The sequence below is a fragment of the Salvelinus alpinus genome, chromosome 5 (genome assembly GCF_045679555.1).
Source record: "Salvelinus alpinus chromosome 5, SLU_Salpinus.1, whole genome shotgun sequence".
Lineage (NCBI taxonomy): Eukaryota > Metazoa > Chordata > Actinopteri > Salmoniformes > Salmonidae > Salvelinus > Salvelinus alpinus.
In genome coordinates, this window is record NC_092090.1 from 541378 (window position 1) to 560207 (window position 18830).

Sequence of the window (18830 nt, forward strand, 5' to 3'; positions counted from 1 at the left end):
TGTAATAAACACCAGCCCTGGATCAAATACTGTAATAAACACCAGACCTGGATCAAATACTGTAATAAACACCAGCCCTGGATCAAATACTGTAATAAACACCAGACCTGGATCAAATACTGTAATAAACACCAGACCTGGATCAAATACTGTAATAAACACCAGAGCTGGATCAAATATTGTAATAAACACCAGACCTGGATCAAATACTGTAATAAACACCAGACCTGGATCAAATACTGTAATAAACACCAGACCTGGATCAAATAGTGTAATAAACACCAGACCTGGATCAAATACTGTAATAAACACCAGACCTGGATCAAATACATACTGTAATAAACACCAGACCTGGATCAAATACTGTCATAAACACCAGACCTGGATCAAATACTGCCAAAAACACCAGACCTGGATCAAATACTGTCATAATCACCAGACCTGGATCACATTTTTTTTCTTTCTTTTTTTTCTATTAAAATTTATAATTTGTTCTTTTTTTTGTGTGTTTTCTTCAAATTGTATTTTTTAATTGAATTGTTTTTTTTTTTTTTGTTTTTTTTACCGTTATTTTACCAGGTAAGTTGACTGAGAACACGTTCTCATTTGCAGCAACGACCTGGGGAATAGTTACAGGGGAGAGGAGGGGGATGAATGAGCCAATTGTAAACTGGGGATTATTAGGTGACCATGATGGTTGAGGGCCAGATTGGGAATTTAGCCAGGACACCGGGGTTAACACCCCTACTCTTACGATAAGTGCCATGGGATTTTTAATGACCTCAGAGAGTCAGGACACCCGTTTTAACGTCCCATCCGAAAGACGGCACCCTACACAGAGCAGTGTCCCCAAACACTGCCCTGGGGCATTGGGATCTTTGTTTAGACCAGAGGAAAGAGTGCCTCCTACTGGCCCTCCAACACCTCTTCCAGCAGCACCTGGTCTCCCATCCAGGGACTGACCAGGACCAACCCTGCTTAGCTTCAGAAGCAAGCCAGCAGTGGTATGCAGGGTGGTATGCTTCTGGCATACTGTAATAAACACCAGACCTGGATCACATACTGTAATAAACACCAGACCTGGATCACATACTGTAATAAACACCTGACCTGGATCAAATACATACTGCAATATGAGCACACATTCTCAGAACATGAGGTGTGCAGGACATAGCTTGCCCAATATAATGGAACAAATAGGATAGTCCTAAAAGTGTAAACTCTGTCCACCTTGCACATCGGTCAGCAAACACAAACACACACACGTACACTCACAGACAGACAGACAGACAGACAGACAGACAGACAGACAGACAGACAGACAGACAGACAGACAGACAGACAGACAGACAGACAGAGAAAAATACAGACAGACAGACAGACAGACAGACAGACAGACAGACAGACAGACAGACAGACAGACAGACAGACAGACAGTTACCCTGGTCACAGCGGATGCCTTTGTATCCGATGCTGCAGTAGCAGGTCCCAGTCACATAGTCACAGGTGGCGTTGTTCAGACACACACACAGCTGCTGACAGCCGTAGCCAAACGTACCGGGACGACACTCTGAGAGGAACAGGAAGAGTTAGTAGACAATACACACACACAGTATACAGGGGCAAGAAAAGGTATGTGAACCCTTTGGAATTACCTGGATTTCTGCATAAATTGTCCAATTTTTTTTATCTGATCTTCATCTGAGTTGCAACAATAGACAAACACAGTGTGCTTAAACCAATAACACACAAATTATTGTATTTTTCTTGTCTATATTGAATACATCATTTAAACATTCACAGTGTAGGTTGGAAAAAGTATGTGAACCACTAGGCTAATGACTTCTCCAAAAGCTCATTGGAGTCAGGAGTCAACTAACCTGGAGTCTAATCAATGAGATGAGATTGGAGATGTTGGTTAGAGTTGCCCTGCCCTATAAAAAACACTCACAAAATTTGTGTTTGCTATTCACAAGAAGCATTGCCTAATGTGAACCGCGAACAAAAGAGATATCAGAAGACCTAAGATTAAAAATGGTTGACTTGCATAAAGCTGGAAAACCTTACAAAAGTATCTCTAAAAGCCTTGATGTTCATCAGTCCACGGAAAGACAAATTGTCTATAAACTCTCCCAAGTGCACCTGGACGGCAAAATATTCTGTGGACAGATGAAACTACAGTTGAGTTGTTTGGAAGGAACACACAACACTATGTGTGGAGAACAAAGGCACAGCACACCAACATCAAAACCTCATCACAACTGTAAAGAATGGTGGAGGGAGCATCATGGTTTGGAGCTGCTTTGCTGCCTCAGGGCCTGGACAGCTGCTATCTTCGACAAAAAAATTAATTCCCAAGTTTATCAAGACATTTTGCAGGAGAATGTAAGGCTATCTGTCTGCAACAGGACAATGACCCAATACACAGAAGTAAATCAACAACAGAATGGCTTGAACAGAAGAAAATAGGCCTTCTGGAGTGGCCCAGTCAAGGTCCTGACATCAACCCGATTAAGATGCTGTGGCATGACCTCAAGAGAGCGGTTCACACCAGACATCACAAGAATATTGCTGATCTGAAACAGTTTCGTAAAGAGGAATGGTCCAAAATGCCTCCTGACCGTTGTGCAGGTCTGATCCGCAACTACAGAAAACTTCAGTTGAGGTTATTGCTGCCAAAGGAGGGTCAACCAGTTATTAAATCCAAGGGTTCACATACTTTACCCATCCTGCACTGTGAATGTTTACACATAGTGTTCAATAAAGACATGAAAACACATAATTGTTTGTGTGTTATTAGTTTATGCACACTGTGTTTGTCTAATGATGTGACTCAGATGAAGATCAGATCAAATTATATGACCAATTTATGCAGAAATCCAGGTATTTCCAAAGGGTTCACAAATTTTTTCTTGCCACTGTTTACACACACACACACACACACACACACACACACACACACACACAGTTATTGTTGGGATGGACTCACTGAGTTCACAGCTGTGTCCGATGAATCCGGTCCGACAGGAGCACTGACCAGTGATGTGGTCGCAGTCCGCTCCGTTCTGACACCGGCACACCTCGGAGCAGTCGGTACCAAAGAACCCTGAACTACAACCTGGAGGAAAGAGACACACACGTCACACACACACACCTCCGTACACACACGCACGCAGACACACACACACACACACACACACACACACACACACACACACACACACACACACACACACACACACACACACACACACACACACCTCCGTACACACACATGCACGCACACACACACACACTTCTGTAGACACACAACCCGCACCGAAGACATCTGACCCACAGCCTGACGATATAAACTATGACAAACACTACCATTACACCATGTCATGACACTGATTTACCACTAGGTGGTGTATGTCATGACACTGATCTACCACTAGGTGGTGTATGTCATGACACTGATCTACCACTAGGTGGTGTATGTCATGACACTGATCTACCACTAGGTGGTGTATGTCTGTAGTTCATGTCATGACACCATGACAGTGATCTACCACTAGATGGTGTATGTCATGACAGTGATCTACCACTAGATGGTGTATGTCATGACAGTGATCTACCACTAGGTGGTGGTGTAGGTCTATGTTGACTCACGTTGTGTACAGTACAGTCCGCTCCACCCTGCGCTGCAGCTACACTGTCCGTCTGTAGCGATGCACTGAGCCCCGTTGTGACAGTTACAGGTATGGATGCAGTCTGGACCCCACGCACCCTGAGGGCACACTGTGGACAACACACACTGTTAGACTTTAATACACACACACACCTCACACAGTCAGACTCTACAACACACACACGCACACACACACACACACACACACACACACACACACACACACACACACACACACACACACACACACACACACACACACACACACAGACTCTACAACACGCACTCAAGCACACACACACACCTCACACAGTCAGACTCTACAACACACACACACACACACACACACACACACACACACACACACACACACACACACACACACACACACACACACACACACACACACACACACACACACACACACACACACACACACACACACACACACACACACTCAAGCACGCACGCACGCACGCACGCCACACACACACACACACACACACACACACACACACACACACACACACACACACACACACACACACACACACACACACACACACAGTCAGACTCTACAACACACGCACACACACACACACACACACACACACACACACACACACACACACACACACACACACACACACACACACACACACACACACACACACACACACACACACACACACACCACTCTCTAACCTCTCATGTCTAATAACACACCAACTTAGAACCTCATGCTGTATGTCTCTCGTGACCAAAGCCCATCTCTGACTGAACATTAATGATTACATTTCATCAGAAGACTGGAGAAGTAGCCGTGCATCCATCTATCCGCTATCTAGCCTTAAATAACCCATGTCTCCATCTCTAAGGCAGGAATACAGTGAGTACTACAGTAGATCAGAGGACAGGCAGGAATACAGTGAGTACTACAGTAGATCAGAGGACAGTCTGGAATACAGTGAGTACTACAGTAGATCAGAGGACAGGCAGGAATACAGTGAGTACTACAGTAGATCAGAGGACAGGCAGGAATACAGTGAGTACTACTGTAGATCAGAGGACAGTCAGGAATACAGTGAGTACTACAGTACATCAGAGGACAGTCAGGAATACAGTGAGTACTACAGTAGATCAGAGGACAGTCTGGAATACAGTGAGTACTACAGTAGATCAGAGGACAGTCTGGAATACAGTGAGTACTACAGTAGATCAGAGGACAGTCAGGAATACAGTGAATACTACAGTAGATCAGAGGACAGTCAGGAATACAGTGAGTACTACAGTAGATCAGAGGACAGTCAGGAATACAGTGAGTACTACAGTGGATCAGAGGACAGTCTGGAATACAGTGAGTACTACAGTAGATCAGAGGACAGTCAGGAATACAGTGAGTACTACAGTAGATCACAGGACAGTCAGGAATACAGTGAGTACTACAGTAGATCACAGGACAGTCTGGAATACAGTGAGTACTACAGTAGATCAGAGGACAGTCAGGAATACAGTGAGTACTACAGTAGATCAGAGGACAGTCAGGAATACAGTGAGTACTACAGTAGATCACAGGACAGTCAGGAATACAGTGAGTACTACTGTAGATCAGAGGACAGTCAGGAATACAGTGAGTACTACAGTAGATCACAGGACAGTCTGGAATACAGTGAGTACTACAGTAGATCAGAGGACAGTCAGGAATACAGTGAGTACTACAGTAGATCAGAGGACAGTCAGTCTGGGTTGATGTCCTGAATCTGGTGTATACAGAGTGGATTGTTATCACATTGACTTTTTATCTACATCATGATTATAATGGTTAATACAATACAGAGAGAGAGAGAGAGAGCGAGAGAGAGAGAGAGATAGAGAGAGCGAGAGAGAGCGCGAGAGAGAAAGAGCGAGAGAGAGAGAGTGAGAGAGAGAGAGAGAGAGAGAGAGAGAAAGGCGAGAGAGAGAGAGAGCGAGAGAGAAATAGACAGATAAATAGAGAGAGATAGATAGATAGATAGAGAAAGCGAGAGAGAGAGCGAGAGAGAAAGAGCGAGAGAGAGAAAGAGAGAGAGAGAGAGAGAGAGAAAAAAAAGAAAGAGAGAGAAAGAGAGAGAGGGAGAAAGAGGGAGAAAAGGAGACAGAAAGTAAAGAGAGTATAGACAGTATAGTCGTAGTGTTGTGAACAGGGAGCTCCTACCCTTAGAGCAGTCCTCTCCGATCCATCCTGGGTAACACTGACAGGAGCCATCGATGGGGTTACAGGTCCCGTTGTTACTACACATACACAGCTCTGCACAGCCCTTCCCATACCTGCCACTGGGACACACTGACACACACACACACACACACACACACACACACACACACACACACACACACACACACACACACACACACACACACACACACACACACACACACACACACACACACACACACACACACACACACACACACACACACACACACACACAGGTCATGGAGGCTAACCGACAAAACAGTACTACGACTCACAGTATTGAAACACATGATACTGAAACATCCTCCACCTTTTGAGACCATGTCTCCTCTCTCTCCATCACAGGGACGTAGCTTCCCCCCCCACACAATATACAGTGTTCTGAACAGAGGTAAATAGCAATATACAGTGTTCTGAACAGATGTAAATAACAATATACAGTGTTCTGAACAGAGGTAAATAACAATATACAGCGTTCTAAACAGATGTAAATAACAATATACAGCATTCTGAACAGATGTAAATAACAATATACAGTATTCTGAACAGATGTAAATAACAATATACAGCATTCTGAACAGATGTAAATAACAATATACGGTATTCTGAACAGATGTAAATAACAATATACAGTATTCTGAACAGATGTAAATAACAATATACAGTATTCTGAACAGATGTAAATAACAATATACAGCGTTCTGAACAGATGTAAATAACAATATACAGTATTCTGAACAGATGTAAATAACAATATATAGCGTTCTGAACAGATGTAAATAACAATACACAGTGTTCTGAACAGACGTAAATAACAATACACAGCGTTCTGAACAGATGTAAATAACAATACACAGTGTTCTGAACAGACGTAAATAACAACATACAGCGTTCTGAACAGACGTAAATAACAACAGTATATCCAACCCATGATCAACCTCACATCAGAGGAGATGTCGTTCTGTGTGGCGTCAGCAACACCAAGGTGGTGGATGTGGGTTCAATGCCCACAGGTCTCCCACACACACACACGTAAAGGTTAAAGGTTAAACAAACATCCTGGTAAATGACATCCACTGACTGCTACTGTAGGTTGTTGTTGACAGAGGCGTCTGCTAAGGTCTATATAAATAAAAAGATATTGAAGAGGAAGAGGGCATGCTGGTGTTTACAGGGTTCGCTTCTAATCCTCTAAAGAAGGGCATCTAGCGTGCTTCCTAAATGGCACCCTATTCCCTATATAGTGCACTACTTTTGACCAGAGCCCTATTCCCTATATAGTGCACTACTTTTGACCAGAGCCCTATTCCCTATATAGTGCACTACTTTTGACCAGAGCCCTATTCCCTATATAGTGCACTACTTTAGACCAGAGCTTTATGGGCCCTGGGACTCAGCCAGTGATTTATTGAGCTTCTCCAATGATCCGTCTGTCCAGCCTGCAGTGCAGAGTAGAATGGTTAATGTAGGATAGCGTAGGGCCAGCATTAACACTGTAGCTTGACTGTGCATTTTTAATGACAATTAATATTTCACCTGCCCCCCACTGTCCTCTCTTTCATCTAGGATTCCATTTGGACCCTACAGAACCTTGGAACAGAACCTTGGGCAGGCTATTCTTTCACCAGGAATTAACAGTGTTTTAACCTGCCAGAGAGGGGGCACCACACAAGGACAGGGAATCGGTTAGAACAAACTGATAAATGAATCTGAATGTTAAAAGAAAAGTTTATTTCGGTAGAGAAAAGAGGAGGACAAGGTGGAGGTGGATAAAGCCAGAGGAGGAGGAAGAGGACGAGGAAGAAGAGAGGAAATTCTAACTGGCATTAAGGATATTTGGACTTTTCATTTCTTTCTCCTCTTACTCTTACTCTTCACTAATTCTATTTCAATGGGTTTAGCTGCTATCTTCCTCTGAAGGGCTCTTCACTAGTTCTATTTCAATGGGTTTATCTGCTATCTTCCTCTGAAGGGCTCTTCACTAGTTCTATTTCAATGGGTTTAGCTGCTATCTTCCTCTGAAGGGCTCTTCACTAGTTCTATTTCAATGGGTTTAGCTGCTATCTTCCTCTGAAGGGCTCTACACTAGTTCTATTTCAATGGGTTTAGCTGCTAACTTCCTCTGAAGAGCTCTTCACTAGTTCTATTTCAATGGGTTTAGCTGCTATCTTCCTCTGAAGGGCTCTTCACTAGTTCTATTTCAATGGGTTTAGCTACTCTCTTCCTCTGAAGGGCTCTTCACTAGTTCAATTTCAATGGGTTTAGCTACTATCTTCCTCTGAAGGGCTCTTCACTAGTTCTATTTCAATGGGTTTAGCTGCTATCTTCCTCTGAAGGGCTCTTCACTAGTTCTATTTCAATGGGTTTAGCTGCTATCTTCCTCTGAAGAGCTCTACACTAGTTCTATTTCAATGGGTTTAGCTGCTATCTTCCTCTGAAGGGCTCTTCACTAGTTCTATTTCAATGGGTTTAGCTGCTATCTTCCTCTGAAGGGCTCTACACTAGTTCTATTTCAATGGGTTTAGCTGCTATCTTCCTCTGAAGGGCTCTTCACTAGTTCTATTTCAATGGGTTTAGCTACTCTCTTCCTCTGAAGGGCTCTTCATTAGTTCAATTTCAATGGATTTAGCTACTATCTTCCTCTGACGGGCTCTTCACTAGTTCTATTTCAATGGGTTTAGCTGCTATCTTCCTCTGAAGGGCTCTTCACTAGTTCTATTTCAATGGGTTTAGCTACTCTCTTCCTCTGAAGGGCTCTTCACTAGTTCAATTTCAATGGGTTTAGCTGCTATCTTCCTCTGAAGGGCTCTTCACTAGTTCTATTTCAATGGGTTTAGCTACTATCTTCCTCTGAAGGGCTCTTCACTAGTTCTATTTCAATGGGTTTAGCTGCTATCTTCCTCTGAAGAGCTATTTCAAGCCCATCAAACATGATCTTGTATCTGCATGTGATCATTAGATTTAAACCCACAATTAATTTCAAACTTTCATACTTCAACAGAAAGATTAGAACGTCTCAAAAGGTCTTGTATCGGACGAGAGACCACCGACGTAGACCTAAAAAGCTAAACATTTTCAGAGAGCAACTGCCCAGTGACCGAACTACACGTTAATTAAGGTCTTCTTGACAAACGAGCACCATTTATAAAAGCCCTATTTTAACATAGTAGTCCTTATATTTATGAGACAGCGCTGGGAAGGGTGATGACATAACCCCTCTAGTAATTTAATCTCTATGGCTGGGAAGGGCATGAAAGTGAATTCTATATCTGCCCATTGCCTCTTTCTAATTCATTTCTAATTTTATTATTAGGAAAAGTAATATGTATTTTAAATCTGGATGAGACTTTATAGAGCGGTGAGGAGGAGGAGTCTACCGTGGTGAGGAGGAGGAGTCTACCGTGGTGAGGAGGAGGAGTCTACCGTGGTGAGGAGGAGGAGTCTACCGTGGTGAGGAGGAGGAGTCTACCGTGGTGAGGAGGAGGAGTCTACCATGGTGAGGAGGAGGAGTCTACCGTGGTGAGGAGGAGGAGTCTACCGTGGTGAGGAGGAGGAGTCTACCGTGTACGGAAGCGACTTCACCATTCAGTTTCTGGATTCAGGGTTCACGCAAACATCATTTTAAGCCTAGTTCTGATTTATTCTGATTTATTCGTTTAAGTCTCTGAATTGTTTAATCAAACTTTTCACCACCAGCTCCTGATATCAGGGCATAAAAACTACAATCTGTCTCCTGAATTAGCCTAGTGGGCCTGAGCTCGTTTTCCCCGGTTTGCCCTCGCTAAACTAGGTGGCTAGCTGAACTATGCTAGTTTTTGTCCTCATTGCCAAACGTGCTAAATACTGCACCCTCAACTTCAAAAGTAAAAAACTACAATCATATAAATAAGAAATTTGATGGATTTTTTATTTTAAATTATGTATTGTTTAATTGTTTTGTTGAATAGCCATGACAGGTTTGAGGTATCTGTCGTAACACGACGGCGGCGAAGGACATCATTGTCCAAGTTCAGTTTTGAGATTCACCGGCGCCATTAGCGTAGGGTCAGCTGGACGTTTCTGACCGGTTCAGCTTGTAACTGTGACAACGGGCAGCCGCTCCCCTCTTGGTTCGATGGGACATGTAGTGATTTTGCCAACACAGCCAGATATGTACACAGTCTTGTACCCTTAACCTTTTTTAAACTGACTATCGTAGTTGTTGATTAGATCAGACTTTATTAACATAATGACAAATCCAGGAGTCACGAGTTATCTGACTAAGACGAGCATTAGCTCTCATTAGCTCTCACAGCTCTCAAGTTGTGTTGATATATCTATTGAACGTACAAAAATTACAAATTAATGTTGTAGGTAAGACAAATGAGTTGGCTAAAGTACAAACTGTCTGGCATCCAGCCTAGTGGAAAGAGGTTAGAGACAGAGTGATAACAGAGACCTATGTCCCCCCTCCAAACAGTCACATCAGGCCTAGAGACAGAGAGAGCAGAGACTGTAAGGGGTTTGAGACAGAGTGAAAACAGAGACCTATGTCCCCTCTCCAAACAGTCACATCAGGCCTAGAGACAGAGAGAGCAGAGACTGTAAGGGGTTTGAGACAGAGTGAAAACAGAGACCTATGTCCCCTCTCCAAACAATCACATCAGGCCTAGAGACAGAGAGAGCAGAGACTGTAAGAGGTTTGAGGCAGAGTGAAAACAGAGACCTATGTCCCCTCTCCAAACAGTCACATCAGGCCTAGAGACAGAGAGAGCAGAGACTGTAAGAGGTTTGAGCAGAAAGAACAACGACTGATGGAAAGTGGTTTGAAGCAGAGCGAGCAGAGAGACTAGAGAAACTCACCTTGGTTACACAGAGAGCCACAGAATCCTGACAGACACTCACAGTGTCCTGTGATGTGGTGACAGGGACCGTCACTATGGATACACTGAGGACAGGACTGGCTGCAGCGCTGCCCATAGAACCCTGAAGAACAGACTGAAAACACAGGGGACAGGGTGAGGGGTTCATGTGTGTGTGTAGGTGTGTGTGTGTGTGTGTGTGTGTGTGTGTGTGTGTGTATGCGTATGTGTGTGTGTGTGTGTGTGTGTGTGTGTTGTGGGGGGGGGGGGGGTATGTTTATGTGTGTGTGTGTGGGTGTACTTATAAACACAGACATTTCTGAGACAACCACAGATATAAAGCTAAGACACTACCAGACACTACAGGACACTAACGGATGCTAACGGATACTACAGGACAGTACCAGACACTACAGGACACTACCGGACACTACCGGACACTACCAGACACTACAGGACAGTACCAGACACTACAGGACACTACCGGACACTACCGGACACTGCCAGACACTACAGGACAGTACCAGACACTACAGGACACTACCGGACACTACCGGACACTACCAGACACTACAGGACAGTACCAGACACTACAGGACACTAACGGACACTACCAGACACTACCGGACACTACCAGACACTACAGGACACTACCAGACACTACAGGACACTAACGGACACTACCGGACACTACCAGACACTACAGGACAGTACCAGACACTACAGGACACTAACGGACACTACCAGACACTACCGGACACTACCAGACACTACAGGACACTACCAGACACTACAGGACACTAACGGACACTAACGGACACTACAAGACACTACAGGACAGTACCAGACACTACAGGACACTAACGGAAACTAACGGACACTACCGGACACTAACGGACACTACCAGACACTAACGGACACTACCAGACACTACAGGACACTAACGGACACTAACGGACACTAACGGACACTACCGGACACTACCGGACACTACAGGACAGTACCGGACACTAACGGACACTAACGGACACTACCAGACACTAACGGACACTACCAGACACTACAGGACACTAACGGACACTAACGGACACTACGAGACACTACCAGAAACTACAGGACACTACGAGACACTACCGGACACTAATGGACACTACCGGACACTACCAGACACTACCGGACACTACCGGACACTACCGGACACTACCGAACACTAACGGACACTAACGGACACTACCAGAAACTACCAGAAACTACCAGACACTACGAGACACTACGAGACACTAACGGACACTACCGGACACTACCGGACACTACGAGACACTAAGATACACTACAAGACACTACCAGACACTACAGGACAGTACCAGACACTACAGAACACTACCGGACACTACCGGACACTAACGGACACTACGAGACACTACAAGACACTACCGGACACTACCGGACACTACCGGACACTACCAGACCCTACAGGACACTACCAGACACTACCGGACACTAACGGACACTACCGGACACTACGAGACACTAAGATACACTACAAGACACTACCATACACTACAGGACACTACCAGACACTACAGGACACTACCGGACACTACCGGGCACTACCGGACACTAACGGACACTACCAGACACTACCGGACAGTGCCAGACACTACAGGACAGTACCAGACACTACAGGACACTACCGGACACTAACGGACACTACAAGACACTACCGGACACTACCAGACACTACCGGACACTACCAGACACTACCAGACACTACCGGACACTAACGGACACTACCAGACACTACAGGACACTACCAGACACTACCGGACACTACAGGACACTACCAGACACTACCAGACACTACCGGACACTACAGGACACTACCAGACACTACCGGACACTACCAGACACTACCGGACACTACACACCAAAGATAACATTAAACACTCAAACTCTCTTGGCATTTCCTATTTCCAATTTCTCCTCTCCCCTCCCCTCCTTTCATCCCCTCCTTTCCTTTCATCCCCTCCTTTCCTCTCCTCTCCTCTCCTCTCCTCTCCTCTCCTCTCCTCTCCTCTCTTTTCCTTTCTTCTTTCAGGTTCACATGAGGTAAAGTCTGAAGCCAAGGAAGAAAAAGACTTTGACAGCCCACTCTGTTCTCTATTGTAGTCCTCTGTAGTGAAGGAACAGAACAGTTAGATAGCTTAGCTTTGTCCTCCTCCACTGAGGCTGCCAGCATCCCAAATGGTATATAGTGCACTATAAAGGGAATAGGGCCCTGGTCTAAAGTAGTGCACTATAAAGGGAATAGGAGGCCATTGGGCCGCAGCCTGTGCCACTCAGGCCATATGTCTTCCTTCAGCTCTTAATTAGTTTGCATTGATGTTTCTCTAAGTGGCGAGAGGAGGAGATAACAGGTCAGAATGATGTTAACTTCCTGCTCTGTGTCAGTGTAATGAGAGGAGGAGTTAACAGGTCAGAATGATGTTAACTTCCTGCTCTGTCTCAGTGTAATGAGAGGAGGAGTTAACAGGTCAGAATGATGTTAACTTCCTGCTCTGTCTCAGTGTAATGAGAGGAGGAGTTAACAGGTCAGAATGATGTTTACTTCCTGCTCTGTCTCAGTGTAATGAGAGGAGTTAACAGGTCAGAATGATGTTTACTTCCTGCTCTGTCTCAGTGTAATGAGAGGAGGAGTTAACAGGTCAGAATGATGTTTACTTCCTGCTCTGTCTCAGTGTAATGAGAGGAGGAGTTAACAGGTCAGAATGATGTTTACTTCCTGCTCTGTCTCAGTGTAATGAGAGGAGGAGTTAACAGGTCAGAATGATGTTTACTTCCTGCTCTGTCTCAGTGTAATGAGAGGAGGAGTTAACAGGTCAGAATGATGTTTACTTCCTGCTCTGTCTCAATGTAATGAGAGGAGGAGTTAACAGGTCAGAATGATGTTTACTTCCTGTTCTGTCTCAGTGTAATGAGAGGAGGAGTTAACAGGTCAGAATGATGTTTACTTCCTGTTCTGTCTCAGTGTAATGAGAGGAGGAGTTAACAGGTCAGAATGATGTTTACTTCCTGCTCTGTCTCAGTGTAATGAGAGGAGGTGTTAACAGGTCAGAATGATGTTTACTTCCTGCTCTGTCTCAGTGTAATGAGAGGAGGAGTTAACAGGTCAGAATGATGTTTACTTCCTGCTCTGTCTCAGTGTAATGAGAGGAGGAGTTAACAGGTCAGAATGATGTTTACTTCCTGCTCTGTCTCAGTGTAATGAGAGGAGTTAACAGGTCAGAATGATGTTTACTTCCTGTTCTGTCTCAGTGTAATGAGAGGAGGAGTTAACAGGTCAGAATGATGTTTACTTCCTGTTCTGTCTCAGTGTAATGAGAGGAGGAGTTAACAGGTCAGAATGATGTTTACTTCCTGCTCTGTCTCAGTGTAATGAGAGGAGGAGATAACAGGTCAGAATGATGTTAACTTCCTGCTCTGTCTCAGTGTAATGAGAGGAGGAGTTAACAGGTCAGAATGATGTTTACTTCCTGCTCTGTCTCAGTGTAACGAGAGGAGGAGTTTACAGGTCAGAATGATGTTTACTTCCTGCTCTGTCTCAGTGTAACGAGAGGAGGAGTTAACAGGTCAGAATGATGTTTACTTCCTGTTCTGTCTCAGTGTAACGAGAGGAGGAGTTAACAGGTCAGAATGATGTTTACTTCCTGCTCTGTCTCAGTGTAACGAGAGGAGGAGTTAACAGGTCAGAATGATGTTAACTTCCTGCTCTGTCTCAGTGTAATGAGAGGAGGAGTTAACAGGTCAGAATGATGTTTACTTCCTGCTCTGTCTCAGTGTAATGAGAGGAGGAGTTAACAGGTCAGAATGATGTTTACTTCCTGCTCTGTCTCAGTGTAATGAGAGGAGGAGTTAACAGGTCAGAATGATGTTTACTTCCTGCTCTGTCTCAGTGTAATGAGAGGAGGAGTTAACAGGTCAGAATGATGTTTACTTCCTGCTCTGTCTCAGTGTAATGAGAGGAGGAGTTAACAGGTCAGAATGATGTTTACTTCCTGCTCTGTCTCAGTGTAATGAGAGGAGGAGTTAACAGGTCAGAATGATGTTTACTTCCTGCTCTGTCTCAGTGTAATGAGAGGAGGAGTTAACAGGTCAGAATTATGTTTACTTCCTGCTCTGTCTCAGTGTAATGAGAGGAGGAGTTAACAGGTCAGAATGATGTTTACTTCCTGCTCTGTCTCAGTGTAATGAGAGGAGGAGTTAACAGGTCAGAATGATGTTTACTTCCTGCTCTAAATAAGATAATAGACTGAACTGACATAAAGAAGTAGACACGCTCGCTGTACACTCACACAGAGAGGCACGCACTCACACACATTACATTTGACCTAGACACACACACACTCACACAGAGAGGCACGCACTCACACACACACACACACAGAGAGGCAAGCACTCACACACATTACATTTGACCTAGACACACACACACTCACACAGAGAGGCATGCACTCACACACACACTCACACAGAGAGGCACGCACTCACACACACACTCACACAGAGAGGCACGCACTCACACACATTACATTTGACCTAGACACACACACACTCACACAGAGAGGCACGCACTCACACACATTACATTTGACCTAGACACACACACACTCACACAGAGAGGCACGCACTCACACACACACACACAGAGAGGCACGCACTCACACACATTACATTTGACCTAGACACACACACACTCACACAGAGAGGCACGCACTCACACACACACACACTCACACAGAGAGGCACGCACTTACACACACACTCACACAGAGAGGCACGCACTCACACACACACTCACACAGAGAGGCACGCACTCACACACACACTCACAGAGAGAGGCATGCACTCACACACACACTCACACAGAGAGGCACGCACTCACACACACACTCACAGAGAGAGGCATGCACTCACACACACACACACACACACAGAGAGGCACGCACTCACACACAGACATTACATTTGACCTAGACACACACACACACACACACACACACACACACACACACACACACACACACACACACACACACACACACACACACACACACACACACACACACACACACACACACACACACACACACACACACACAGAGAGGCACGCACTCACACACAAACATTACATTTTACCTAGACACACACACAGAGATGAAGGCAAATATGCATAGGAACACATATGCAAATACACACACGTCAGAGAGGCCATTTTACTTGACTAGCTGCTCTGATTATGTGTGTGTGTGTGTGTGCAGGCGTATGTGTGTGTGTGTGTTGTTGTTCTCTTACTGCGTCTGCAGGAGGTGCCTCTGTATCCGGGGGCACACACACACGTCCCGTCCTCCGGTGAGCAGGAGCCTCCGTTCTCACAGGTACAGGAGTAGGAGCAGTCTGGGCCCCATCGGCCCTCCACACACACACTGTCACAGTGCACACCTGGAGGAAACATGGGGAGTACCGCTCACTAACTCATCTTACTGGGCAGAATATGGGTGCCTCCACGGCTGTGAGAAAAGATTACCCAGCGACTCTATACATTATAGTGTCATTTATAAAGGATGTGTGAATGGAAGAGACGGAGACAGAGAGACAGAGACACAGACACAGACAGAGACAGAGAGACAGACAGAGACAGAGACACAGACACAGACAGAGACAGAGAGACAGAGACACAGACAGAGACACATACACAGACAGAGAGACAGACAGAGACAGAGAGACAGACAGAGACAGAAACAGAGACAGAGACAGAGACAGAAGGAGAGACAGACAGAGACAGAGACAGAGACAGAAGGAGAGACAGACAGAGACAGAGACAGAGACACAGACAGAGACACATACACAGACACAGACAGAGAGACAGAGAGACAGAGACACAGAGAGACACAGACACAGACAGAGACAGAGACACAGACAGAGACAGAGAGACACAGACACAGACAGAGACAGAGACACAGACAGAGACAGAGACACATACAGAGACACAGACAGAGACAAAGACAGAGACACAGACAGAGAGACAGAGAGACAGAGACACAGAGAGACACAGACACAGACAGAGACAGAGACAGAGACACAGACAGAGACAGAGAGACACAGACACAGACAGAGACAGAGACACATACAGAGACACAGACAGAGACAAAGACAGAGACACAGACAGAGACACAGACATAGACAGAGACAGAGCGATAGAAAGAGAGATTGTTAGCTTTCTCTCATTCCTCTCCCCTCTGAGTCGCAGGGAGAGACAGAACTAAATGAAACAGGAAGGTAGAGTCCTAGGGAGAGACAGAACTAAATGAAACAGGAAGGTAGAGTCCCAGGGAGAGACAGAACTAAATGAAACAGGAAGGTAGAGTCCCAGGGAGAGACAGAACTAAATGAAACAGGAAGGTAGAGTCCCAGGGAGAGACAGAACTAAATGAAACAGGAAGGTAGAGTCCCAGGGAGAGACAGAACTAAATGAAACAGGAAGGTAGAGCCCCAGGGAGAGACAGAACTAAATGAAACAGGAAGGTAGAGTCCCAGGGAGAGACAGAACTAAATGAAACAGGAAGGTAGAGTCCCAGGGAGAGACAGAACTAAATGAAACAGGAAGGTATAGTCCCAGGGAGAGACAGAACTAAATGAAACAGGAAGGTAGAGTCCCAGGGAGAGACAGAACTAAATGAAACAGGAAGGTAGAGTCCCAGGGAGACACAGAACTAAATGAAACAGGAAGGTATAGTCCCAGGGAGAGACATAACTAAATGAAACAGGAAGGTAGAGTCCCAGGGAGAGACAGAATTAAATGAAACAGGAAGGTAGAGTCCCAGGGAGAGACAGAACTAAATGAAACAGGAAGGTAGAGTCCCAGGGAGAGACAGAACTAAATGAAACAGGAAGGTATAGTCCCAGGGAGAGACAGAACTAAATGAAACAGGAAGGTAGAGTCCCAGGGAGAGACAGAACTAAATGAAACAGGAAGGTAGAGTCCCAGGGAGACACAGAACTAAATGAAACAGGAAGGTATAGTCCCAGGGAGAGACAGAACTAAATGAAACAGGAAGGTATAGTCCCAGGGAGAGACAGAACTAAATGAAACAGGAAGGTAGAGTCCCAGGGAGAGACAGAACTAAATGAAACAGGAAGGTAGAGTCCCAGGGAGAGACAGAACTAAATGAAACAGGAAGGTAGAGTCCCAGGGAGAGACAGAACTAAATGAAACAGGAAGGTAGAGTCCCAGGGAGAGACAGAACTAAATGAAACAGGAAGGTAGAGTCCCAGGGAGAGACAGAACTAAATGAAACAGGAAGGTAGAGTCCCAGGGAGAGATGGAGAAAGGTAGAGTCCCAGGGAGAGACAGAACTAAATGAAACAGGAAGGTAGAGTCCCAGGGAGAGACAGAACTAAATGAAACAGGAAGGTAGAGCCCCAGGGAGAGACAGAACTAAATGAAACAGGAAGGTAGAGCCCCAGGGAGAGACAGAACTAAATGAAACAGGAAGGTAGAGTCCCAGGGAGAGATGGAGAGATGGAGAAAGGTAGAGTCCCAGGGAGAGACAGAACTAAATGAAACAGGAAGGTAGAGTCCCAGGGAGAGACAGAACTAAATGAAACAGGAAGGTAGAGTCCCAGGGAGAGACAGAACTAAATGAAACAGGAAGGTAGAGTCCCAGGGAGAGATGGAGAAAGGTAGAGTCCCAGGGAGAGATGGAGAAAGGTAGAGTCCCAGGGAGAGATGGAGAAAGGTAGAGTCCCAGGGAGAGATGGAGAAAGGTAGAGTCCCAGGGAGAGATGGAGAGATGGAGAAAGGTAGATTCCCAGGGAGAGATGGCATTGGTAGCATTAGCAGTGCTTCTCAAATTGTGTGTGTGTGTGTGTGTGTGTGTGTGTGTGTGTGTGTGTGTGTGTGTGTGTGTGTGTGTGTGTGTGTGTGTGTGTGTGTGTGTGTGTGTGTGTGTGTGTGTGTGTGTAGTCTGTCTCAGCAGGACTGGGCTGAAGAACTGAGGACTCACTGGGGATTCAACTAGAGCAG

The 18830-nt window shown here is 45.3% G+C and overlaps 1 protein-coding gene across 1 annotated transcript in view; it reads right to left on the reverse strand.

Moving 5' to 3' along the window:
• LOC139575133 (multiple epidermal growth factor-like domains protein 11) overlaps nt 1–18830 on the reverse strand; it is a 168289-nt gene that overhangs the window by 20960 nt on the left and 128499 nt on the right. Inside the window, exons 11-16 of the mRNA XM_071400136.1 lie at nt 16100–16246; nt 10749–10883; nt 5865–5993; nt 3652–3780; nt 2990–3118; nt 1442–1570 (exon numbers count right to left, since the gene is read on the reverse strand). Of these exons, the coding sequence (XP_071256237.1) occupies nt 1442–1570; nt 2990–3118; nt 3652–3780; nt 5865–5993; nt 10749–10883; nt 16100–16246 (798 nt within the window). The remainder of the gene's footprint in view (nt 1–1441; nt 1571–2989; nt 3119–3651; nt 3781–5864; nt 5994–10748; nt 10884–16099; nt 16247–18830) is intronic.